The sequence below is a fragment of the Diabrotica virgifera genome, chromosome 1 (genome assembly GCF_917563875.1).
Source record: "Diabrotica virgifera virgifera chromosome 1, PGI_DIABVI_V3a".
Taxonomy (NCBI): Eukaryota; Metazoa; Arthropoda; class Insecta; order Coleoptera; family Chrysomelidae; genus Diabrotica; species Diabrotica virgifera.
This window is the reverse complement of record NC_065443.1, coordinates 161,698,944-161,726,770: the sequence shown is the minus strand read 5'-3', so window position 1 is coordinate 161,726,770 and position 27,827 is coordinate 161,698,944. Positions and strand designations below refer to the sequence as shown.

At 36.4% G+C, this 27,827-nt stretch overlaps 1 protein-coding gene across 3 annotated transcripts in view; it reads right to left on the bottom strand.

Annotated features, from left to right (window-relative positions):
* Positions 1 to 27,827, bottom strand: part of LOC114332797 (probable tubulin polyglutamylase TTLL2) — a 312,654-nt gene that overhangs the window by 99,628 nt on the left and 185,199 nt on the right. For all 3 annotated transcript variants that reach the window (XM_050645643.1, XM_050645638.1, XM_028282572.2), the window contains one exon: positions 8,801 to 8,914. In XM_050645643.1, coding sequence (XP_050501600.1) covers positions 8,801 to 8,914 — 114 coding nt within the window. Of the gene's footprint in view, positions 1 to 8,800; positions 8,915 to 27,827 lie in introns of those variants that run through there.

Genomic DNA, 27,827 nt, shown 5'->3' with positions numbered 1-27,827 from the left:
AACGACTTAAAGGTTCATATTATTCAAAGTACCAGATCTTTCAAAGGTCTACCTTCTCCGGACATTTAGTTGCTTCTAATTTATTTATGTCGGAGAAGTTTTCTGCTTATAAGCATCAGTTTTTCGAATCATTTCTTAACGAAATATGGAGACAATTTTAATTTTTAAGCAAAACTCGGTTTAAAACTGAATTAGAAGTAGGTACTGTATTAGCGAGACGAATTAAGTACTACCTCTGGGGCTGTTTCGCTATCGGTTTTATTGTAGAGGGAAGGTTTAACAAGCACATTTGAAGAAACTATTAAACTTTTAAGTATTTTAGTTACCATTCCTATATCAACATCTGAAACAGAACGCTGTTTTTCGATGTTAAAACATAGTGCTTTAGGTATGCTATCTGCAGAAAAGCATTTTGTAAATTGTATTGATAATTTTAATTATAAAGTCATTGAAAACTTTGCAACCAAAAAATAGAAGAATGAACTTCATATATCGTAAACTTTAAAAGTGACATTACAAAAATTTGTGCATGTGTGTGTGAATAATGAAATAGTATTATTTTTATAAATCGGTAAATAGAGACTAAATCGTAATAACAATTTTCAAGCACTATCACTATCAGCAGTAAATGCTGGTAGTAGGTTAAGAGGTTTTTATTATTAATTAATTTACGGAACTGTTTTGATCAATATTGGACAATTGCTTGGCACCTCAGATCAATAAACTTAAGATACATAAGATAAAAGTATCCGCGCATATTTTTTTTTTAGTTTTTGTTGTCAGTATACCTTTTTTTGACAATATCGTGAATCCGTCACTAAAAATTTTGGCGGCTGCTCGAGCTCTGGCACTACCTTCTTAAAGTGGTACGAGTCGGCATTGGCGTCTTCTGATTGTGATCTGCTATTCTGACATGCCGGTACCAAGTTAATCTCTTTTGTTCTATGTATTCTGTTATCTCTTGAATTCATTACCATCCTTTTCTTACACCCGGTTTCATAATCAACTTAAAGTGAACATTAACTAAAGCTCATTTTAACATTGACCTTTACCCATATGAATTGCATTGATAAAGGTACCAAATTTAAATTTAAATTCCACTTTAACTGATTATGAAACCGAGCGTTAATCTTTATGTTATTTATTATATCTCTTCTGCAGCTTCTCCTTAGGAATTCCATCTCTGTTTCTCTTATTTTGCATTTGGTTTTCGTATTTTTTATTCAATTTTCACACCCAGTTGTCAGAATGCTTCTGGTCATGATATTTTATTATATTCTTCTTTTTGTTTTTATACTGATGTTTTTATCCCAGAGTACCGGGTTCAATTTTAGTATGCAGTCTATTGTTTGTCCTAATCACTCGATACTTAGGACCATAGCTTCTAGGTATCGAGTCATAGGCCTACTCATGAGATAACAAAAAACAAATGAATGATTTTTAATTGAATTTACATGAATATGACATGCCAAGTACAGGCCAAGGATATGAGGACGGCTCTAACATGAAGAGAAAAAATAAAGGTTTACAAGCTCGTGTTTGAAAAGAATATCCTCGTGCTCTTTGATGCTCTGTGGATGCCACTTCCTCAGTTTAGATATTGGGGATGCAGTTATCTCTTCTGCACAATCAACATGTTTTTTTTCTGGATTGTACAAAGTTTATCCACATTTTTTTCTGCTTGTTGAAATGTGCATTTATCTTTTACCTCGCTCCTTCGTCGCTTGAACTTCAAAAAATGTGCTCATTATGCTATGCCATATGTTGGATAAGTTATAAATAATAATGGTTGTACTATTTTTTAAACAAATATATTTTTACATAGTTCTTTATGGTAAAATTTTGATTTTTTGCCTTTTTTGCAATTTTTTTATATCTGCAGTAAATTTGTATATGCTTGTATCACGGGGCGCCAAATTTTATTTTGCCAGGGGCGCTTAAAACACTAGAACCGGCCCTGTCTGTGGCTCAGTGGTCCTAACCTTTGGATCGAAAGTTCCGAATGGTAGTGAGTTCGAATCCCACCAGGTTCAATAATTTTTTGGTTTATTATAAATTAATTAATGAAAATAGTTTCTGACCTTGTGGGATCGGTACTCACCGGAGGGACCGCAGACGTTCGAATACAATTAGCGTCTCTTTGCAAAGAAAATGACGTCGACTTTGCACAGTAACAAGACACTTACTCAACACACACACTACACATTGCACCTGAGTTAGTGATAAGTTATACAATTACGTGGCTAAGGGTTCTAGTTCTAAACCAAGGCCAGAATCAGAGAGAAAAAAAAAAATTACAATTTACAATATTTTACTATTTGCAGAAATATGTATGTATATATTACTGAATATATATTACTGGGCCCGTGTGGGATGCGGGCCGCTAAAAAGAATACACCCACAGTATCTCCTACTGGTCGTAAGAGGCGAACGCAGGAGCAGCTGACCGCTGTCCTTACCCAACATTCCATCTCGTCCCATACCCATTTATTTACCAAGAACCTATCTCAGCCACACCCCGAGTGTCGGATGAGTCCTCTTGACCGTGTTTGAGTGGAAGAGGTCCTTTTTGCGCGGGTATTTCTAATTTCCCTAATTTCCTCAGGGTAGCGGGTAGAGACTCGTCTATAAACCCAATAGGTGATAGTCCTACTTCAGGTATGCGACCCTGCAAACGCGAGCCTTGGTATATCTACTAAGTCCAAACAGTAGATACCATTGTCCTTTCCTACTAACCCTGTTTAAACAAATTTCCTTATTAGCACTCCCAACCAAAGGGGAAGGCAACGGAAAACCACCCCTTTATTTCACCCACGAAAGTTCATGATATGAGCAATAGCTGCGAGGCCTCGGATGATGCGCTTCGCGATCCGGATGGCACCCGGCGCATCTTCTCGTCCGGGGAGGAATGTGTGAAATCAGTTACCGGGCATGTAGACGTGACTCATCAGGCTTTACATGCGAAATGTGCTACTGGTGAAAAACAAAAACTTAATAACCGCAAACCATACAACATAGCTACATGGAATGTCCGTGGTCTTTTACAACCGGGCAAACAAGCTATTCTGGAGAAGGAACTGGAACGAACCAATATCTCTGTGGCCGGGCTCTCTGAACTTCACTTCCGTAACGAGGGGCACTACATAACTAATTTGGGACATTTCATGTGCTTTTCAGGCAACACTAACAAAAGTATCAATGGTGTTGGCTTTTGGGTTTCAAAATCTCTTTCTCCTTATATACTGGGATATCAAGCTATCAGTGATCGTATAATTTCCTTAAAACTAAATGGATCTCCCTCTATCGTCCATTTGATTCAGGTATATGCGCCTACCTCAACTGCTGATGATGATACAACTGAATCTTTTTTCAACGAACTGGAATCATATCTGCAAAATATCCCAAATAAAGAAATCGCTATCATCATGGGTGATTTAAACTCAAAAATCGGTGTTACTATGGATGACGAACATATACGAAATATTGTGGGTAGATATGGAATAGGTGAACGTAATTCAAGGGGAGACCGCCTTATCCAGTTCTGCGTTGACAATGACTTGACAATAATGAACTCTATGTATAAGCACCACCCCAGAAGATTGTACACTTGGATCTCACCTGGCGGACGACACCGAAATCAAATCGATTACATAATGATTAAACATCGCTGGAAAACATCTATTAGCCAATGTAAAACACGACCTAGCGCTGACTGCGGCTCTGACCACCAACTTCTTTTTGCAACGCTAAAGCAAAAATTCAAGGCATGTGCTAGGATCCAAAACAAGAGGATATCAAAAATAAAAGATACACAACAATTTAAAAGCCAATGTAATGAAAGATTCGAAAATATTTTACCAACTATCGCCACTCATGATTCCGAAAAGATTTGGTTATCTTTTAAAAATACCTTGATACAGACCTTGGCTGACTGCGAGGCACAGTCTAATGCCGTCTCAACCGGACCAAAAAAAGTGTGGATGTCTGCAGATACTTTTGACCTCGTTGAAGAACGTAGAAAACTTAAAATTGCTGGAATCGGGAACCCTCTCAGGAATTCCCAGTACCGACAGCTATCTAGAGCTATTCAGGCTGCTTGTAGACGAGACAAAAACAAGCATATAGAGAAAATCTGCAGAGAAATTCAACTACATGCCGACACAAATAACACCAAGGAACTCTTTGATAAAGTCAGACTACTCACACGTAAATTCAAACAGAAATCTTGGTCTATCAAAGATGATGAAGGTAATGTACAGACGGATTTGGACAAGGTTATTGATGTTTGGAGGGCGTATTGTAAGTCTTTATACGCCAATGCGGACCAGATGCCAGCGGACACCCCGTTTGTACCTGACTGCCAGACCTCCACTTTCCATTCTCCTTCAACAGAGACACACCACACTAGTTTTGAATCTGAACCTGACATACTTTTTTCCGAGGTGGAATTCGCTTTAAAAAGACTTAAGTTAAACAAAGCAGCAGGATATGATCTCATTACTGCAGACGTCTTGAAGCATCTTCCGGAATGTGGAGTGAAAATATTACATCGATTGTGTAATGAAATATGGCACACAGGCGTTTGGCCTGAGGATTGGAGAAAGACCATAATCATACCTCTTCATAAGAAAGGTTCAACAAATAATTGTAACAACTACAGGCTATTAGCTCTAATATCACACGCCAGTAAGGTGATCCTCTACATACTGCAACGGCGTCTAGAAAACTTCATAAGTTGGCAAATAGCACCTGAGCAGGCTGGATTTGTAAAGGGCAGAGGTACTAGAGAACAAATCCTTAATGTAAGAAACATCATAGAAAAAGCCAGAGAATACCAGATCCCGATATTTATTAGTTTCGTCGATTATACAAAGGCCTTTGATAATGTTAGATGGGACAAACTATGGAACATATTGACGACAATGGGTGTACCTAAACACTTGACTCACCTTATTAGCAAACTGTACCAAGATAACCTGGCATATATTCGAATGGACGGATACCTGTCTGACAAATGCACTTTGGAGAAGGGAGTACGCCAAGGATGCGTTTTATCTCCCTTATTATTTAACATCTATTCGGAGTTCATAATGCGCAGAGTCTTGGATGGCTGGGAGGGAGGAGTAAACCTAGGTGGTGTTAAGATATCTAACTTGCGTTTCGCAGACGACACTACACTTCTAGCCTCTACTCCAGAAGAAATTATTGAATTATTAAAAAAACTCGAGGAAGAAAGTGCTAAATTTGGACTCATGGTTAACTACAACAAAACCAAAATCATGGTTATTGATCGCCAACAACAGTTTCCTGAAACCCAAACTATTGCGGGATGCGAGGTAGTCTCATCTATGATATATCTTGGAGCTCTAGTTAACAACACAGGCAGTTGTGAACCCGAAATTAGAAGACGCATTCAACTAGCAAGAGCAGCAATGAGTGAACTAAACGGGGTCTGGCGTGATCGTCACATTACTATGACAAACAAAAAGAGACTCGTTTCAACTCTGGTCTTTTCCATATTTTACTATGCATGCGAGACATGGACAGTCAAAGAATCAGATAGACGACGTATAGACGCCTTTGAAATGTGGACATGGAGACGCCTGCTTCGAATTCCATGGACGGCTCGCCGTACAAATGTCTCGGTTCTGGATGAAATTAAACCGGATCAGCGTCTCTCCAGTACCGTTTACTCTAGAATTTTAAAGTTCTTTGGTCATATCCATCGGAGTGATCACAAAATGGAGCGGTTGGTGGTCCAAGGAAGGCCTCAGACTCAACGCCAACGCGGAAGATCTCCACAGCGATGGGCGGACATTACTAAAAAGCTTCTCAACAAACAGTATACTGAGGTAATACATGTAACTGATGACCGCGACCAGTGGAGAAATATTATCAATCAAACTGTCCGAGCTGCTGAAGCCCAATTATGAACCACAACACATCTACTAAGATGTTAATGACTATGATGATGATATTACTGAAACCTATTAATTAAGTCTCTTGGTTCGATTTTTTTAAACTTCTTTCTTCATGCAAGTCTTTAAACAAACGCTTGGCTAACTCGTTAGGATGTACAATGTACAGACACTCTTTCGCGATATGTTGCACTATATTTACTTATTATTTCTTGTACTGTTGGAATTTCTCGTTGTATCACTGAGTTGGGTACGTGGTACGGAGTATCAAGAATCAGCCTGATCGTCTTGTTTTGAAACCTTTGTATTATATTTATGTTGCTATTAGAAGCTGTTCCCCAGAGCTGGATACCGTAGGTCCAAATAGGCTTTATGTTGGCTTTGTAGACCAGTAATTTGTTTTCTAGAGACAACTTAGAGTTTCTGCCAATGATCCAGTATAGACAGCTTAGCTGTAGTCCTAACTGTTTGCGTTTAGTGAAAATATATTTTCGCCATGTAAGTCTTCGGTCTAGGTGGATTCCCAAGTATTTTACATATTCGGCTTGAGTTAAATTGTTGTTGTTAGGTTGTACTGGTGGGCAAGTTTCTTTACGGAGTGTAAATGTTACATGTGTAGATTTTAGTTCATTTGCTTTCATGCGCCATTCCAACAGCCATTTTTGTATCTTGTTAGGGCGGTTTTGAAGTTGTCTTGATGCAATCTTTGAGTCTTCGTGTGAAGATAGAGCAGCTGTATCATCCAAAAATGTGGCTTTTGTAGCCATCGGTATAGTAGGAAGATCACTTCTGAACAGCATATACAGGATAGGTCCGAGTATACTTTATTTTATGGCGTTCAGAGAAGAGTATTCTTTGTTTTGTCTGACAAGGATGTGTCTATTGGTTAGGTATGATTTTAGTCACAGAAAGTGAGGATGTGGGAGTAGCTTCTTAATTTTGTAGAAGAGTCCAATATGCCAAACCTTATCGAATGCTTGTGACATATCAATAAAGGCAGCAAAACAATAACGTTTTTCTTGCAAGTCATCGTATTGTTAACTATTCTATGTATTTGGTCGATGGTATCATGTTTGTTTTGGAATCCAAATTGATAGTTTGGAATTAAGTGCATTATTTCTGTTATCGACTTCAGATTTTTGACGTATATTTTCTCGAAAATTTTGGAGATAGTTGGTAGCAAGCAAATAGGTCGATAGGAGGTAACTTCTTTTAACTTTTGGCCTGGTTTGGGATCATTATTATTTGTGCTACTTTCCAGATCTTTGGGTAGTACCATAGTTTGAGGACGGCATTGGAGATATATGTTAGTAATTTAAATCATTTGGGTGTAAATTTATGAATCACTTTTCCCGTGATAAGATCATATCCCGGTGCTTTTTTAATGTTAAGTTTATTCATGATTATATTTCTGGTTTCACTTACTAGAATTTTTTTATGGACAGGTCCATTTGGAAGAGTGCATTTAGTGTTTCGTCTATTACTTTATCTTCTGAATTTTGTCAAAATTGGCAAAATTACTAACTATTTAGTAATTATTTTTTGCCAATTTTACCAAATTGGCAAAATTACTTACTAAAACCACTAGCCAGTTGTGTCTGAGTTTAGCGAACCAACTTTATTAGGTTATCTAAATTGATTCTGTATACATCCCAATGGGCTTTTTTATTATATGATATAGGGGGAACTTCTTTTTTTAAGATATCTGAATGTATTGTGATGGTGGACAGGTCATCAGATGTGACCATCTTGCATTTTTTATATCTAGACCTTTGATAGGTGCGAAGTCTAACAGGTCTGGAAGTTTATTAATGTCTGATGGCCAGTAAGTAGGTTCATTAGAAGATAGGTATATGAGGTTATTTGCATTCATTGCCTTAAATAGTTCTTGGCCTTTAGTGGTTGTTTTACATGATCCCTAAACAGTACTTTTGGCATTGTAGTCTCCGCTGGCTATGAATTTATTGCCCAATGCCTTGAAGTAATCTTCGTATTGTTCTTGTTTATTGTTGTGTTTGGGCGGGCAGTAAATTGCAGAGATGGTTAGTCGACTAGAGTCGTTTGTTATAAGTTACGCTCGTGGCTTGTATGTGTTTTTAGAAAATTTTTCTATCTCGAATTTTTCTCAAAAATATTGAATACGTGTATTTTGCAGTTTTTCAATCTATTATTATGTTTATTTCGTGAAATATCGCGGGGTTCGTATTTACAATTTTAAGTTTACCCCCCACCCCTTTCTGTGAATGGGTCGTATTTGGTATCATTCCATAGATATTTGAAAAATATTGAACACGTATTTTTTAGTTTTTCTATCTGACGTTCGTTTCGCGAAATATTCGCTTTTTGTTGGTGAAACTTTGTGACACACCCATTTTCTTACGCCCCGCTCAAATCGTCAGATTTTTGAAATATACACTGTTTTGCATGTACTTAACTTACCTTATCTTAATTTGACGATTTCGAGTTTTTCTAAGGATAGATTTTTTTCGGACTCCCCTTAACGAACTCCCATGTATTAAGAGCCAATATATGGTAGAGGTACATTTACAGGCTACAAGGTGATAATCTGACGCGCTCGAATAACTGCAAAAGTCCCCGCTTGGGCTCCCCTACCATAGGTATCCACTTGTTTAATTTACGTGCCAGACGTCATCATATTTAAAAGTTAATATAAGGCAATCTCATGCACAATAGCTCTGAAGATTCCGAGGAGGCTAGCATGCATTATCGACTCGGTCTGCAATAAGGACTATATTGTCTAAAATCTAAAGTTGTTCAGAAACTCATAACACTATGCAACAAATTGGCAGACGGTTTAGAAAATATTGTTTATCAAAACAAAGTTGATTTTATTAAAAATTATCACTTTAAAAATATTATACCTGCCAAGCATATAGACTCCTGTGATGACTAACTGGAAATCCTGAAGTTCTCCACCATAGGTTCCATCCTTCGGTGTCACCGTTGTATTCTCTCCAACCCCTCTCTAGACACACCTAATAAGCAAAACAACAGTAAATGCCAATTATTTTTGGAATGTCTCTACATTCTTACTGAATATTTTACGAGCTAATGAAAATAAACGTAATAAAAACTGAAACCACAGGAAATCATTCCTGGCTAGAGTGTGATAAACATATTCAGCTCGAATCAAAGATCCACTGATTCGTAAATTGAAAGGTTATTTTACGCCACTGATTGAACTGTTATTTATGGTATTTATTTTAACATAATTTTTAGATTTTCCAGTATTTTTTATGTAGGTAAATAATATACTCTTCATTCGTAGCGTTAAAGTCATTAGTTTTCGAGATATTTGAAGTTGAAAATGAAACGGCACAGCCATTTTAATTAATATATTGTGTCCTTTCATTTTCAACTTCAAATATCTCGAAAACTAATAATTTTATCGGTACGAATGTACACTATTTACATAGAAAGTATTTCAGAATCGAGAAATTACACTAAAATAGTAATTCCGTCAGTGGCGTAGAATGTGCGAAGGGTCAACCGTTCACTTTCCCCTGCCACACGGCTCTGGTGGTAACCAGAAAGGTTTATTTAAAATAAATTAGTAGGGTGTAGAGTACCTACACTTTCTGCCAAGTATAATAAGGATATGTTAAATAGTTTTAAAGTATAGGATACAAATTTTTAAAATTTACCTATGTAATACGGTCGGCTGGTTTAAAAATTGTTTTTACCCAGTACTTTGAAAGTATTTTAAATACACATATCATTGATTCCAAAAAGTGTAGCTACTGTAAACCCTACTAATTTATGTTAAATAAACGTTACTGGCTCCTACCAGAAGCGTACAAGGGAAAGTGAATGATTCCCAAATTCTACGCCACTGGTGAAATTGCTATTTTAGAATAATTTTTAGATTTTTCAATACTTTATATGTAAATAATAGACTCTCCAAATAATAAATAATCGAAACATTGTACTAAAATAGCAATTCCCCATTCACTCTCCCCTGACATACGCTTATGGTATAGCCAGAAACATTTGTTTAAGTATCCTAATTTAGTAGGGTGTACGGTAACCACACTTTCTGCAAAGTATGACAAGGATATGTCAAATAGTTTGAAAGTACTGGGTAAATATATTTATTAAATGTTTAAATAAAACACCCTATAACTCCGTAATGAGCCACATTTTATTTAAGTGATTTTGGTTAAATCTTAATATTTTAAGGTCTAGAATCGACAACTCAGAGATTGGGCATTCTTAATGTATCACCCTGTATGGTATGTTGCAACAGTACATTATAGTATACCTATATATGGGGTTACCATACGTCCGGATTTCGTCCGGACAGTCCGGATTTGAAAGACATATCCGGATTGGCGTCCGGATATGAGAAATGTCCGGATTTTTTTCTATACTAAAAAAATGGAAAACATTTAGCCCAGCGATGGGAAATTTCATTCTGCGCAGCATCTAGTTAAGTTATTTCGTTCTGTAATATTATTTTCTAGGTCTAAATTATGTTAAAACATAGGCGTAGGTATATTTATTTTAAACTTTCAGAGATTTTCGATGTTAGTTGCATATTGTAGCGAAACAGCTGTACTTTTAATTGTGCCATATGCATTTCGCATATTATGTATAATGTAGAGGTAGCAACACAGTCAAAACATTTTACATTTTTTACAACCACTTGGACTACCCCTGTCCGGATTTGGACTTAATAAATTATGGTAACCCTACCTATATACTAATATATAGTAAGCAGTAATACCTCGACTTACTGTACCCCGACTTAGGCGAACCCAGAGTTACGCGATTTTCAAATCTTGTCAATTAGTTATTTTTAGCGCCACACAATCGCTCGATTATCGATGAAATATAATTACTGCCCACATATTATTGCTCATCCAATATACACAGATATTTGGACTTTTCGCACGAAATCAGCACATCACTAGAATTTATTTTGTACATATTAGGTATTTCTTATCTAAGTTTTGTCTGCGAGTGGGTGTTTGTTATTTTTATGAAATTAGTAATGCGATTTAAGAAGTTGTTGATAGTGATGACGTTGAAGAACTGTTGAATTCCCACAATCAGGAGCTAAGTATTGATGACCTCATAGGAATGCATGAGGAAGAACAAGACATTAAAGAGCTTGATTGTTTGGATCCAGTTTAAACTGAAGAACAAATAACGGTTTGAAACTTGACTGAAAGTCTCAGTTTAATTGAAAAGGGCTTACAAATTTTAGAAAATATAAACTATAACAAACTTTATTTATTATTTCTTCTACCAAACAAGGGATAAAAAAATTATTAGCCTGCGATGAAGAAATTTTGCAGGAAATAACAAATATTTGAGTTATCTACGCGAATTTGACTTACGCGGTTATTGCTCGGTCCCACCTATCGCGTAAGTGCGGGGTATTACTGTATTCATTATTTTAGAAACATACCACCCTTAACAAAAATCTTAAAATACGAAAACTTTAATTTTCTCTTTTTCTTGATGTGCCGATCCGTGACTAATGTTGGCGATCATAATGTTCATCCTCACCTTATGTGCAGCAGTGCGAAAAAGCTGCACAGATGTTTTGTTGAACCAGGTTCTGACATTCTTCAACCCTGATGTTCTTCTCCTTCCTGGACCCCGCTTTCTAGATATTTTTCCTTAAAGAATGGCTTGTAGGAGGCAGGGCCGCCGAGAGGGCGGTACAGCCGGTACATTTTACCGGGGCCCGGCGATGTAAGGGGCCCGGCGTCGACCGGACCAAAGACGTAATTTTTCCCGTTTTTTTGCTCTTCAGTTATATAATACTCGGTTATATTTAGTATTATGACCTTTAATCGATTTGGTTTAAAATTTTAACAACAACAAATCACAGGAGTCAAGTACTACAGTGCAGTCAGATAAAACTATGGTATGGATATGGAAATTAAAAATATATCAGGGCTTCTAGAAAATTTACAAAAAATCAGAAGAATCTATGTTGAAGAATCTAAATTAGTTATAAGTCTAAATTAGTTAGTCATACCAGTATTTATTGAATAAATCCAGTATTGACATCAAATAAAGAAAAACGGCGCAAAAAGCCTGTGAGATTTTTGATGATTTGTCTGGGCCTAGTAGTGATGCGACTGATAATTTTGAGCCCGACGCAATATTTCGCTGGGAAATATTTAATATTGTCATATAATAAGCAATTTAACCAGAAGATTTAATGCTGAAAATAAAATTCATTCGCTATTTAAAATTTTATGGATATTCCGAGATGAGGATGAAGACAATATTAAAAAAAAATTGTTAGATATAATATATGTATATGTTACAGTTCAAGTTGATTATCCAGTTGGAGTTGACTCCAACTAGTTGGAGTCAACTCTAACGGCTGTTTTCAGTAAAAGTTGATTATAAATATAAAATGAAGATTTATATTCAACATTTACTAGTAAAAGTAGACTCCAACTAGGAAAAGTATACTCTTCCCAATGCCATTTAGTAAAAGTTGATTCTGATTCACACAAACAGCCGATTCTAGAAATTAAATGTTACTAAATATGTTCAAATTAGTCTAGGCTGTACCGCCGCCCCCGTTAGGTAAATTACTCCGATTCGAATTTTTTGCACAAACTTACTCAAAAAGAGGTCCTTATAACAAATCTACTGGGTGCCAGGCAGTACCTTGATCGATAAATTGTTTAAACAATTTTTTTTAGACAAATTCACAAAAATAATTTTTTCACTTCGAACAATTTTTTTAAGTTAATTTGGGTTATTCTGAGCAAAAATAGTTATTTTCCTAACAAGTGCAGAAAGTCATACTTTTTCGCACGCGACTGCAGTTTGCCGAACGACGCGAAGCGGGAGTTCGGCAAGCAGTCGAGTGGGGAAAAGAGACTTTCTGCAAGCGTTAGGAACAATATTTTTTCTACGAGTCTTTAAAAAATGACCAAATCTTAATCAAGTAATTTAATTAATATGAAAATACATACACAAATTAATTCTTTGACAAGGTTGTCAAAACCAAACTTTCAGCATAATTGGTTAGCATGACGACAATCTTGGTTTCCATGACGACGATTCAAAACCACTGTTATTGTCTACTGATTTGACTTTCGAATATTATGTCAAAATTATTTTATTTCATCGAATTCTCGCGTTAATTTCATTAAAACATGAACACAATAATATATATTTGAAATAAATTAGTAAATAATATCTAAATATTAGTTTATTGTATGTATTATAATTACTAAAAGGCCATATTAACATATCTAAATTAACACGCGTGCGGAAAAGTAAAACGAATGCGGAAAAGTAAAACGCGTGCGGAAAAGTAACATGCGTGCGGAAAAGTAAAACTTTCTAAACTAAAACGCGTTCGCGAAAGTAGACATTTCTGCACGCTCGAGAAAAAAGGTATTTTGTGATTTTTCTCTAAAATTGATTGTTGTCGAGTTATACGCGATTTAAAATTTGAAAAATGCGAAAATAGCCATTTTCAAGGCTTAATAACTCGGTTAAAATCCATTATTATGAAAGTCAGAAAGTGACCAAATCAAAGTTTATAGCCCCCTCTACAAGATCCAGCAGAAATTTTTGTCACTATTTTATTACTAAGCTTTATCTTTAATTATTAACAATGAGCGCTAAGTGCGTAATAGGCGGCCGTCAATGGTGAGTGCTAAAGAGATGCACCATTCCAGCCGTCCAATGGTGAATCTCACTCGCACTCACATTGACGGCCGCCTCAATACACGGTTAGCGCTCATTGTTGATAATTAAAAATAATATCTTATTAATGAAATAATGACAAAAATTTCTTCAGGATCTTAAAAAGGTAGCTTTAATCTTTGATTTTTTTTAGTTTCTGACTTTCATAATATATAATATCGTATGGCATTTTTGCCTTTCGGGCAGTTCCGGCGCCAATTACATCTTTAACCCTGTTTCAAGTAACTAGTGTCGATGTACACTAGCCCAGGTGGACCGACGGCTTAACGTGCTCTCCGAGGCACGGTGAGACGGCTCGTGTCATTATTGGAAATGAAAATGGTTTGTCTTTAGCAGGGCTCGACCCACGTGCACTGGCGTATGAGGCCAGCGATTATGCCGTTACTCCACGGTCGCTCGCTCGACTTTCACAATAATTATCTTTAACCGAGTTATTAAACCTTGAAAATGGTTATTTTGGCGTTTTTCAAATTTTAAGTCGCTAATAACTCGAGAACAGTCAATTTTAGAGAAAAAAAAAGCCCAAAGGATCTAAAAAAAATTTGTACGAAGTGAAAAAATTTATTTTTGCGAATTTGTTAAAATCATTGTTTATCGCCAAACGTCACTAAAATCATTCATTATTGTACTCATTTACCCTCATTTTCGGCAGTAAAGTAACACTTTGTTTTATTGAAAGAAGAATGTTACTTTACCTGCCGCGATAATTAATCAAATTAACCGAGATTGAATGTAAGTGGTCAATGGCAGCAGTCGATTGTTTATTTGAGTGAAATTAAAATTTATTTACTTTAATTATTAAAAATATTGTACAAAATTTATCTTATTATTAATAAAATTTATGTCAAAAAGTAAAATTCTGTCGTGTTTCGCAATTATATTCATACAAAATAGATCAAAACTTTACAGATTTAGTAATTAGGTAGCGTTTCCCAACTGGTGGGTCGCGGGCAGATTTCAGGTGGGTCGCGGCGTGGCTCTTACAGTAGCCGAGTGACGTACAGAGTACAGAAAGCGTATCATCATGGGTGAGAGATGGGTCGCGAATATGAAAAAACATCAGAAGGTGGGTCGCCAGACATAAAAGGTTGGGAACCACTGAGGTAGGTATATAATATTGATAACTATCGATTAAACATCAAAACCGGCCATCATGCAAAAGTCATCTGTCATTACTGTCATTCGAATATTTTATTTCGTCTAAAATTAAAAAAAAAATCCTCAAAGTTGTAAGTAAGTGTTAATGTTTTTTATGATTGACGATACAATTTTGTACGCACCACCTCAATACTCTTTATCGAACGCGTCTGTTCCTCTGCTCGTAATATCAGACTCGTTCGATAAAGAGTCACTTTACTGACTGACTTTACTGAAATTGGTTAAACAATTTTTCGACCGCGGTACCGCGTGACACCCTGTGTATTTGTTATAAGGATTGTTATACGGATGTATTTTTTGAGTAAGTTTGTGCAAAAAATCAAATCAAAATAATTTACCTAACGGGGGCGACGTTACAGACTACACTAATAAGTAGTTGAAACAGTCAAAACAAAGAAACGCACTCATCAAAATTGAGATTCTCGTATAATCAACATTTACTGAATCGATCCAGGAAGAGTCAACTCCAACTAGTAAAAGTTGATTTAAATTTTTAAAATCAACTTTTACTGCTCGTTTCAGTTGGGGTTGACTCTAACTAGTTGGAGTCAACTCTAACTGAGAATCAACTTGGACTGTAACATATACACGGATAATATTGGTGACTCTCAACTTTCTTCAATAGATGTGCTTAATAAAATTAAACATATCAAATTTGAATCGTTATTGCGTTAAGAATATTTTGCACATTACCGGTGACATCTAAGGAAAATAATGAAATTTTCATGATTTTCTGGGTCCTGCAGTGGTGTCATGGCAAAATTAGCAGTGCGGGAACGCAGTGCCGGAACGCACTGCTAATTTTTGTTTACAAAACCTAAATTCTCTATTATTTTTTTTTCTTTTCTTAACCAGTGCGGGAACGGCGTTCCCACGCGTTCCCACACCATGACACCACTGGGGTCCTGCCAACTAAATAAACTAAACATATTTGTTCGAGCCATTTAAATATTTAATTAATTGTTGTCTGGTTTAAAGCACCACCCTGTATTCAAAAATCGTTATAATATTAGGAGTTTCAAAAACCCTGAATAAAGACATATACGTTTTGTTTTGATAATATTTATCTACTTCGAAGAAATCACGTCATGCTAAGTTTGCAGATCTTTGACACATATATGTTCGTAACAAGAATTTCAGAATGAGAGCGTCGTAAATAGTTTTCAGTGTTGAAATGTGAATTTATAAGTCAAGACGGTGATCGAGTAGATTTTCCGAGCCGCGTAATAAAAAAAAACACATTTTAGCATTCAAAGAACGTTTCCGGAAAATCGGGAACCTTTTTAAGATATCGTGAAGTGGTAATAATAGGTTCGACAAGAAATACTGTAATGCACGTTTGACATTCCGGATTATGGTATTTACTAACATTTTAATTATACGCGGTGTGTTAGAACTTATCCATTTTAGAGATATACGGTTAATTTTTCGTCATTCAATAATTGTGCAAGCTGTTAACTTTTAAAGCTGATTATAGAAAGTAAAAGTACAAAGTCTTTTATTTAAACTGGAATCTCGGGGGTTTTGTCTTAAGATCGGGTAGATCATTAGAGGCCCCACATTTTGTGGCGACCGTGTGGACAGGACGGCTTTAAGTTAAAGTTAATCGTGTGTGCATACGAGGTGTGACGAAAAAGCGTATCGAGGATCGCTGAACTCTTATCACGTTTCGCTTCTAGTTTTTTCGGTAAACGTGTGTGTTTAGTTTGCAGTGAAAATGGATAACAAGGAAAAGCATCGCAAAGTGCTTCGTACCACTTTCAGCAAAGCAGCAAAAGAGTTAGAGGACCTATTAAAAGACCAAAAAGGTGAGGTACGACAGATCAAAATATCCTTAGATCTATTACGACAGAAAATGGATCATCTAAGGAGAATAGATGAAGAAATTTATGATCTCCTGTTAAACGAGGATGCCAGTGAACAAGACCTGTTGAAGGAAATAGAAGACAGTGACAGCTACATCAGAAAGTTTGCGGACCTGAGTATACAGTTCGAGGAACGGGTTCAACCAAGGATAGCTGCGTCCGTTGAGGATGAGGTGGCCTCTGGGACAACTGGTAAGAGCACAGGAAGCCTACAAGGTAAGCGTAAATTCAAATTACCTATGCTAGAATTCAAGAAGTACGATGGGAACATTAAAAGCTGGTTGCCCTTTTGGTCACAATTTCAAAAAATACATCATGATTCAGACATAGACTTAAGCGATAAAGTCGAGTATTTAGTTCAAGCTACTGTACCGGGCAGTAGGGCAAGGCAACTAGTTGATAGTTTTCCCGCGACTGGAGATAATTACACTAAGATTATAGACTGTCTAATTTCGCGTTTTGGCCGCGACGATTTGCAGATCGAGGTATATGTTCGGGAATTGCTCAAATTGGTAATAAATAATACTTCTTACTAATGAAGTAAAAACCTCACATGTAGGTAGGTGGTATATAATTTATTAAAAATTTTTTTCTAAAAATGATCCAAGATGGATAAAATCACAAACGTTTTCGGACCAATCAGTCCATCATCAGGTGGTAGAAACATAAAATAAGCAAACCACTGTATTAAAAAAGCCAAGATGAAATTTGACTGTCTGAAAGTTAGGAAAATTACATGTGGTTACTTACTTCAGATCCAAAGAAGTTGGAACTAGCTACATATTTAGGTCAAAAGACCTTAATGTAATAATAATTATGCCATTTAGGCTACAAAAATGTCGACAATAAGTCGATGTCACAAGAAATTAAATTGCAACGGTATTACAAAGTGGTCTTCATCTTGGCATCAAACTGACAGACTAAGATATGACATTGAACGGATATTGACAAGACCTTCTAGGGAATTTTATGTGTATGTAGTTATATTGTATTTTAGAAATGCAAAAAATATAAAAAATATTTTTACTTAACTGAATGAATTTAATTAGATATTAAATAAATGAGTAAGAATAAACAATTTAAATTAATAGTCACATGAAATTATTTATGAAAATTTCATGGCGGTGAAAGCGAAAATTTTGCCAACAGGTAATTTTCTTTTTATTTTATTTTTATTTATCTTCAGTTTATTTTTCTTTTTGTTCTTCTTTTTACCAAGTGACGTCATTACCTGTTGGCAAAATTTTCGCTTTCACCGCCATGAAATTTTCATAAATAATTTCATGTGACTATTAATTTAAATTGTTTATTCTTACTCATTTATTTAATATCTAATTAAATTCATTCAGTTAAGTAAAAATATTTTTTATATTTTTTGCATTTCTAAAATACAATATAACTACATACACATAAAATTCCCTAGAAGGTCTTGTCAATATCCGTTCAATGTCATATCTTAGTCTGTCAGTTTGAGGCCAAGATGAAGACCACTTTGTAATACCGTTGCAATTTAATTTCTTGTGACATCGACTTATTGTCGACATTTTTGTAGCCTAAATGGCATAATTATTATTACATTAAGGTCTTTTGACCTAAATATGTAGCTAGTTCCAACTACTTTGGATCTGAAGTAAGTAACCACATGTTGTAATTTTCCTAACTTTCAGACAGTCAAATTTCATCTTGGCTTTTTTAATACAGTGGTTTGCTTATTTTAGGTTTCTACCACCTGATGATGGACTGATTGGTCCGAAAACGTTTGTGATTTTATCCATCTTGGATCATTTTTAGAAAATTTTTTTTAATAAATTATATACCACCTACCTACATGTGAGGTTTTTACTTCATTAGTAAGTTTTTATTATGGTATACAGCCAATGAGAGGAATCTTTTCCTTTATATTTTAAATAATATTTCGTCTGGCAATAAATTAGACATTTCTTTATTGTATGATAGGTTAGAGACTCAGTTAAGGGCTTTGGAGACACTAGGTATTAAATCGGATAAATACGCGGCTATGTTATTTCCTTTGGTCGAATCGTGTCTACCCGCGGATTTATTAAGGATATGGCAAAGATTTCCGGAAGATGTTGGGTCACAAACGTCTATTAATAGTGCCGGTATTTCCACCATAGAAAATCGACTCAAAAGCTTGATGCAATTCTTGAAAAATGAAGTCGACAATGAACAGCATGTTTCTTTAGCGATCGAAGGCTTTGGCGTATCAGGTACTAAGTCTGGGAATTCTAAACGTAATGGTCCGAAAAAGAGGATACCTGAAGAGGAAGAACCCCAGTTTCCTTCGGCGATGGGTTTGATGAATTCCCATAGTACAAATCATAGATGTGTATTTTGCGAAAATGCACACGAAAGCAGTCAATGCTTCAAGGCTCAGAAGTTGACTTATGACCAAAGAGTGAATATTTTGACAGAGAAAGGTGCTTGCTTCCGGTGTTTGAAAATTGGACACCAATCTCGAAGATGCCGTGGTCAATTAAGTTGCTTACTTTGTCATAAACCACATGTGCCCCTAATGTGCAGAGAATTTTCGATGGGCAAGGCAAAAAAGGAAGAGGAAATTAAGATAGAGAATGATGGTCAAGCTGTGCCGAAAATAAATCAGTCATTGGCCAATAGGGCTACTACTGTTTTTTTGCAAACTTTGCGCCTCAAAATGAACCACTTAGGCAAGACGCGAGTTGTAAGCGCCTTAATAGATACCGGATCTCAAAAGACGTATATTCTGAGGTCCACTGCTAGATTATTAGATTATCCATGTAAACGACAGATTAACCTTGTACATGGATTATTCGGAGGTAGCGAACTAGCACAAAAACATGATTGTTATGACGTTAACTTGAGTTATAATAACTACAGTTGCACATTTGAAGCACTAGATCAGCCCGTAATTTGTAGCGATATTTCTTCCGTATTTAATGGTTCCTGGATGGAAGAACTGAAGAGGCTGGATATAGAGATAACAGATTCCGGTGATACATCTTCTATAGAGGTTTTAATAGGTGCAGATATTGCAGGAAAACTCTATACCGGAAGAAGACATATTTTAGGATGTGGACTGGTAGCTGTAGAAACCTTATTGGGCTGGACTTTGATGGGAAAGATACCTTTAGATCAACAGGACAATCGCACCGCGACAACGGTTTCATTTTATTAGCAATGCGTCGATTAGTCAACTGTGGGAGTTAGATGCTTTGGGTATCAATGATCCGGCTGAAAGGAAGACAAGGGAAGAAACAGCGCTAGCAGCAAAGCAACTTTTCTTTGAGACTGTTGCAACAGATTCCACAGGAAGGTATGAAACCAGACTGCCATGGTTAGAAGGACATCCGGCATTACCAAGTAACTACCAGATGGCTAAGAAACGGCTGGATACCACGTTGAAGAAGATAAACAAAGATGGATATCTTGAAGCCTACGGCCAAATATTTAAAGAATGGCTGGATGAAAATATAATTGAGGAAGTGTTCGAGGAGCAGCCGAACCGAGGTCATTATTTACCCCACAGGCCGGTAATTAAGCCTAATAGCGCGTCCACAAAAATCAGACCAGTTTTTGACGCTTCAGCGAAAGAAAAAGACAAACCTTCTTTAAACCAGTGCCTTGAAAAGGGGGTTAACTTGATTGAATTGATTCCTGCTATTTTATTAAGATTCAGACGACAAGAAATCGGTGTAATCTCAGATATTCGCAAAGCCTTTTTACAGATTGGGATACACAAAGCTGACAGAGATTTTCTTCGTTTTCTTTGGATAGATGATGCAGGGAAAGAAAAGGTGTACCGCCACTGTCGTGTGGTATTCGGGATTAGCAGTAGTCCGTTTTTATTAGGAGCTTCACTAGAACATCATTTTTCCTTGATGTTAACAAGATGTGCGTCAAAACTGCTGAATGTTTCGGAAGACACTATTTTAAAATTGTCGCATAGTTTTTACGTTGACAATTGCGTTACTAGTATTGCTAATGAACAGGAGCTGCGAATTTTTGTAGAAGAGTCGAATATAATAATGGCTGAAGGCAAGTTTGATCTCAGAGGGTGGGAGTATACAGGCCAACCCCCCGATGACACTATTGATGCCTCGACCCAAGTCTTGGGAATAAAATGGAACAAGATAGATGACACCTTGTGTCTACGACAAGAGGATGAAAATACAGATCTACTTCTTGAAAACCCTATAACTAAAAGAGTCATACTCTCACAAGCGCAGCGCGTGTTTAAACAGTTGCTAGAGTCCAAATGGTGGGAGGGTCCGCAATGGCTTTATGAAGATCCATCATCATGGCCCCGAGACAATCACAGCTGCGATGAGGAAGAGATTAACAAGGAGAAAAAGAAAAAGCTAGTTACGGTCCTTGTTAACCGTGAGAAAGATGGTATGACCTTAGCTGATTGGCATCTTAATTACTTTTCTCAGTATCTGAAGACATTGCGCATGTGCGCATGGATTTGTCGATTTACCAATAATGCTAGAAATAAGGACGACAAACAAAAGGGAGAGTTAACCCTTGAGGAGCTTGATAAAGCTGAAACATTGGTACTCAAGCTAGTACAAAAAGAGACGTTTTCGGACGAAAACGATAAAAAATTGTGTGGAATGGGAGCCTTCAAAGACAAGAGTGGTTTGATTCGATTGAAGTCTCGCATAAGTAATAGAATCGACGATGAATATTTTCGTTTTCCAGTAGTTTTGCCAGCCAAGCATTTTATAGTGAATAGCCTACTATTACGCGAACATGTCAAGTCGTATCATGTCGGAACACAAGGACTGATGGCTATCGTGCGCGAACGATATTGGATTTTAGGTGGTCGTCGCGCTATAAAATCCGCGATTTCCAAGTGCGTCGTCTGCAAAAGACATGAGGTTAAGTCGTTTGAGGTGAGTGCGCCACCGTTGCCGCTAGATCGTGTTCGGGACGCCTTAGCATTCGAGACAACAGGTGTAGACTTTGCCGGGCCGTTATATTTGAGTACTGGAGAGAAAGCGTGGATATGTCTTTTCACTTGCGCCGTGTATCGGGCCGTACATCTCGAACTTTGTACCTCGTTATCGGTAGAGTGCTTTATGCAAGTGTTACGACGTTTTATTGCCAGACGGGGTCGACCGAAGACGATATACAGTGATAATGGGACTAACTTCGTCGGTACCGAGAACGCGTTTCGTCAGGTGGACTTTGAGAAAATCGCCGAGAACAGTAGTGCCGAACGTATCCAGTGGCGATTTAACCCACCAACGGCTGCGTGGTGGGGAGGTTTTTGGGAACGCTTGATAGGCTTATTAAAGCGACTGTTGCGCAAGGTATTAGGGCGTGCTTCGCTTGACTATGAAAGTCTGTTAACCGTCATCTGTGATTGCGAATCAGTTATGAATTCTCGACCACTCACCTGCCCTTCAACAGATGCCAATGACTTGGTACCGTTGACACCACAGATGTTCCTTAGGGATCAAATAGAGGATGGAGTTCCTGATTGTGATGCAGTAGATGGGAAAACCTTATCCAGAAAGGTTTTGCATAGACATAAGCTATTGAAGGACCTTAGGCAAAGATTTAGAAGTGAGTATCTTGGTCAGTTAAGAGTATGGTCTAAGAGGAACCTCAACCACCAAGTTAAAGTGGGGGAGGTAGTTTTCGTGGGAAACGACCAAGACAAACGTATTAGTTGGCCTATTGGTCGTGTGATAGAGATTCTTCCGGGAAAGGATGGCCAGATTCGATTAGTTAGAGTTGTTACTGAAAGGGGAGAGTTTCTCAGACTCATCCAGCGACTCTACCCCTTGGAATGCCCAACAGATTGGGTTCAGATGCCAGGTGACGACATCAGTGTGGAGTCGAGCAACAGCCAGGGACCGCCTTCAGAGAATGTGTGCGAAAGTGCGGGAGTTGCTATGGCCGAGAGTGTCGCGGAGCCGGGAGTGTCTAAGAGCAGAGTACCCGAAGCGAAAATAAGTATAACGCGGAGTGGACGTGAAGTCAAGACCCCGCTGCGGTATACGAGATAGACTCGGTTTTTATTTTTGTATTTTATGTTATGCTACTGTTGTTTGATGATCATGGTATTTTGATGTCTCTGTTAATTTTGTGAGCCATGTTCATTTTTTGTATGACAAAAGAGAATGTCTCAGGTGGGAGAATGTTCGAGCCATTTAAATATTTAATTAATTGTTGTCTGGTTTAAAGCACCACCCTGTATTCAAAAATCGTTATAATATTAGGAGTTTCAAAAACCCTGAATAGACACATTCTTCTGCTAAGACATATACGTTTTGTTTTGATAATATTTATCTACTTCGAAGAAATCACGTCATGCTAAGTTTGCAGATCTTTGACACATATATGTTCGTAACAAGAATTTCAGAATGAGAGCGTCGTAAATAGTTTTCAGTGTTGAAATGTGAATTTATAAGTCAAGACGGTGATCGAGTAGATTTTCCGAGCCGCGTAATAAAAAAAACACATTTTAGCATTCAAAGAACGTTTCCGGAAAATCGGGAACCTTTTTAAGATATCGTGTAGTGGTAATAATAGGTTCGACAAGAAATACTGTAATGCACGTTTGACATTCCGGATTATGGTATTTACTAACATTTTAATTATACGCGGTGTGTTAGAACTTATCCATTTTAGAGATATACGGTTAATTTTTCGTCATTCAATAATTTTGCAAGCTGTTAACTTTTAAAGCTGATTATAGAAAGTAAAAGTACAAAGTCTTTTATTTAAACTCGAATCTCGGGGGTTTTGTCTTAAGATCGGGTAGATCATTAGAGGCCCCCACAATATTTATTTCAAAATGATCAAAAAAAATATTGGCATGACGTCTCCTAATGTTTAAGTATACTTGTCCCTTGGAAAATTCTGCGGAAAATTTTCACCCTGAATCCGTGATTTTCTTAGTCCTGCCTTTAAAAAGGTATAATACTCAAATACAATCAATACCTTTTCGGTACTTGGCACTCTTGGCAGGAAGGTTAAACGGTTCTTGTAAGACGGCAGGAGTCCTAGATTTGTAAGAAAATTCGAGAAAAAGTCAACGATTTTCTGAGTCATGCCATTTTGCACATGTTTCAAGAATCTTAATATAAGTCTATTTACAAAGAGGCAGGATGGTTTTATGGTTATTTTGTAGACAGGGTGGGGCATTAGTGTGACAAAGTCCAATTACTCGTTTGTCGTAAGATATACGAAAAAAGTTATTTAGGTAAAACATGGGCCACAGATAGGACTATGATTTAACAGTATTTTCTAATATACAGGGCTACCCGTTTTCACAGGGTGACACAAATTTATGTTTTTTTTAATGGAACACCCTCTATATTTTTACATGTTTGGATTCTACTCGATGTTCTCTTTAATAAAATATAGTGTTCTGAAATATTATACGAGGTAGTTTAAAATATAATTACGTTTTTTTGTTAATTTTGTAGGAACATTCACACCCTATACATACTGTTAGTGATTTGATATCCAAACTTCTATTAATTTATGTTTAAAAGATTTTTAATATAGTCTACTATTGTCAGTTATTAATAGTATACCAAAATGTTTAATTTTAGTATACGGGTTTGGTTGAAACTCGGAATGAGTATTTTCTGAGTTTTCTTAAATGGGACACCCTGGATTTTAGTATTATAATAAAATGATATTTTATGGTACCTTTTTATTTGTTAAGCATTTTCTATACCATATTTATATATTAATTTCGGCAGTAAATTGATACAGACAGATTACTCAGGTGGTTTTTGGGGTTTCTGAACAAGAATGTCACATTAGAACAGATCTTTACCTAGTGCTCGGGGTGACTAATATACACATCTTCGTAAAGTTCAAGGCTTTCAGAGACTAAAGTGATGCAAGTAGATTACTCGAGGAGTTTTGTGGTTGCTGAACATGAATACGCCATCAGAATAGACCTCCAAAAACTCTCTAAATTCGAGATCAGTCACCCTGGGCACCAGGTGCCCCTGTCATATTCGTGTTCGGCCATCCCAAAAACCCTCGAATAATCTGTTTTCTTTAATTTATTGCCGATATCCCACGAAACTCCAGATGACGTGCCTTAGCAGCAACTCTGGGCACTAGGTGATTCGGAGGTCGGTTCTGCTTGCGTATTCGTAACTCCATAAACCTCCCAAATAACAAAATTTTGCCCTTAATACACTTATTTTGACAGGTTTATGCACTTTTGGATGCATGTTATGCACTAAAATGCAATTTCCACCCATTTTTATATTGTACACCTTTTCCTGATGTTATCCTGAACACAATGCAAAAAGTTGCAAGTAGATAGATGCTGTATTTGAAAATCGATTTATTCTGGTGTTGTTAGTGTTAGTAGGGGAGAGTTGGACAAAACGGGATACTATTCTTGTTTATGTTTACTACGGAAAACATGTTAAATAAATTATCATATTATTAGTTTTTATAGGTCTAAAATTTATTGAAGCACACAAAAAACATATTTTTAGCTATTTTTAAGGACTGGAAAATAGTAAAAAAAAAATATTTACCAGAGTCCTACACATCCCGTTTTAGCATACCACGGTTGGATAAAACATGATAGGTTCACAATATTTAATTCTTTTGTGTAAATTTATCTAAAAAGTATAATTAAGTAAAGATAAGACTGCAAAGCAAAAATTTACTCTGGAAAAAGAATATCTTCCATAGTCAAAAACTTATGGCAGGCGTTTAGAAACTTAAGTAGGCGTTTTCTATATTTTATTGCAAAATGGGAAATAAGACCTTTTATTTAGGACTACGTACGTATATCAGAACAAAAGTCACATAAAAATATGCTGTTATTTTCTGCGGTATGAGAACAGGCTTCATATCGCTATTTAAAAAATTAATACGCCAACAAATAAATAGGTCGATAAAACGGGACATAAGAAACTGTATCCCATTTTATTCAACTTATAAGGGTCCCGTTTTGTCCAACTCAGACATTTTTCAAAACAAAGATGGCTCCTGCCTAAACGTGAAAGTAAAATTAGATAAACCACACATGAGAATATTCGTTAATGAGTGCTTAATTAAATGTAATAGTTACCGGAATTATATTTTTATATATGTAGGCAATATAATGTAGAAAACAAGGAACTTAAAAGTACAAAGTACCAAAAAATATACTCAAACAATTCTAAACACAACAAATTTTCATCGAGTAGTGGCATCGAGGTAAAGCGAACTGAGAATGTTAAAATGACGACAGAGAACAAGTTTTCATCGTTGTGCGATTGATAGCAGCCCTAGTTGGGTCTCTAGGCTAGGTATCCCGTTTTATCCGACTATCCCGTTTTATCCAACTCTCCCCTATATTTTGCTATCAAATATAGGAAACAATATTAGGACAATATCTACAATCCTACAATATCAGGAAAACCAGTTGAGTGCGGTAACTTAGCGCCTGTTACATGCGTATGTATTTTGTGTTCGAACAAGTAAGAAGGCGGGATAAAATTGCTATGCAACAAAAATTTATTGATAAAAAAATCAATTCACAATTGACCACAGATCACATTATTATCTGTGACAATTGACCTCTGGAAGATAAATAATATAAGTGTACCAGTTTTCGTTTTTCCAAATAAAAGCATTCTGCAGCTATTTTAAAGAAACTAATTACAAGACTTCGATATGCTTCTTCTAGACGAAGCATATCGAAGTAGAGGTCGTCCGCCAACCAGATGGTCTGATGACATCAAACGGATCGACAGAAACTTGATGCAGACAGCACAGGACAGAAATGCATGGAGAAGACTGAGGGAGACCTACATCCAGCATTGGATAGATCCGGGTTGAATTATGACGATGAATTACAAGACGCCATCTTTAAAGAGCTCTAGCTTTCCACGGAAGCATTTTTGAACTAGGCGAATTGAGTTAAATTTTCTTAAAGTTATCTGAGGAATCTCCGGTTTTCGTTTGTTATGAGAGCTTCTGTACACCCTGTATAATATAATGGGTAAGTAAATTCCCTACTATGACCAATAAATTGTAAAAATTGTTTATTTACTTTTATTGCGTTTACTTGGATAAAAATATGATCTAATCACTTAAAAAAAAGATGTTACAGTTTGCTATTAGATTTGAAATAGTTATTTTTCTACAACCACTATTCAAAGTGCACTTTTCTGCACGGTTTTATGTTAGCAAACTTGATATTTTCTCACAGTATAAGATATTTGACATTAGTGTGCAGAAAAGTGACGTTTCTGTGCCGCAAAGTGACGTTTCTGTGCCGCAAAGTTCTTTTCTGCACAGTTGACTACCTCATTCTAAGTAACGTTATATTCTGTTTACATCCGTGGACTACCGCATTCTGAGTAACGTTATATTCTGTTTACATCCGTGGTTAAACTTTAGACAAATATATAACCTATAAGACAATTATTATATTTAACTATAGCATAGACACTAAATTATGGATGTTACAACTGTTTTATTTTACAATTTTATTCTTATTAAACATTTTATAATTATCAAATAACCAATAAGGATTTAGCAACCTGTGCAAGAGACGTCGAATGAAGTAGGTTTTGTGTAAATCCGTGACTGCATAAATATAATGTCAATAATGTGTAATAATTGTTTAAATTTAAACAAATTAAGGCAGTGCATTAATTTTTTAACTGATTTCTGTGCAATTTATTTAGGTATAAGGAATTTAAATTGATTAGTAGGTATTAATTAAATACAGTTTAAAATTTATCACATAGGTACCTATTATAATTAATCGTCGTTTGGAAATTGTGATTTTTATTTTTAGGAAAATCTGTGCTTGTAGAAAAAGTATAGTGTGAAACACGTGCAGAAAGGTAATTTCTCACTCGTTTGAATTGCGGCACTCGCTTGCGCTCGTACCGCAACTTTTCAAACTCGTGAGAAATTAGTACCTTTCTGCACTTGTTGCACAATATACTATTTCCTAACAAGTGCAGAAAGTCATTCTTTTCCGCACGTGACTGCAGTTTGCCGAACGACGCGAAGCGGGAGTTTTTTTTAAGTTTTTGCCGTCTATTTCTAACTTGCATCTACGCGGCTCTTTACTTATCACTATACATTTAGTTTTTTCTACTGATATTCTCATATTCAGTTTATTTGCTGTGATATTGAAAGTATGGAGCTGCCTTTGTAGGTCATCCTCGTTATCAGC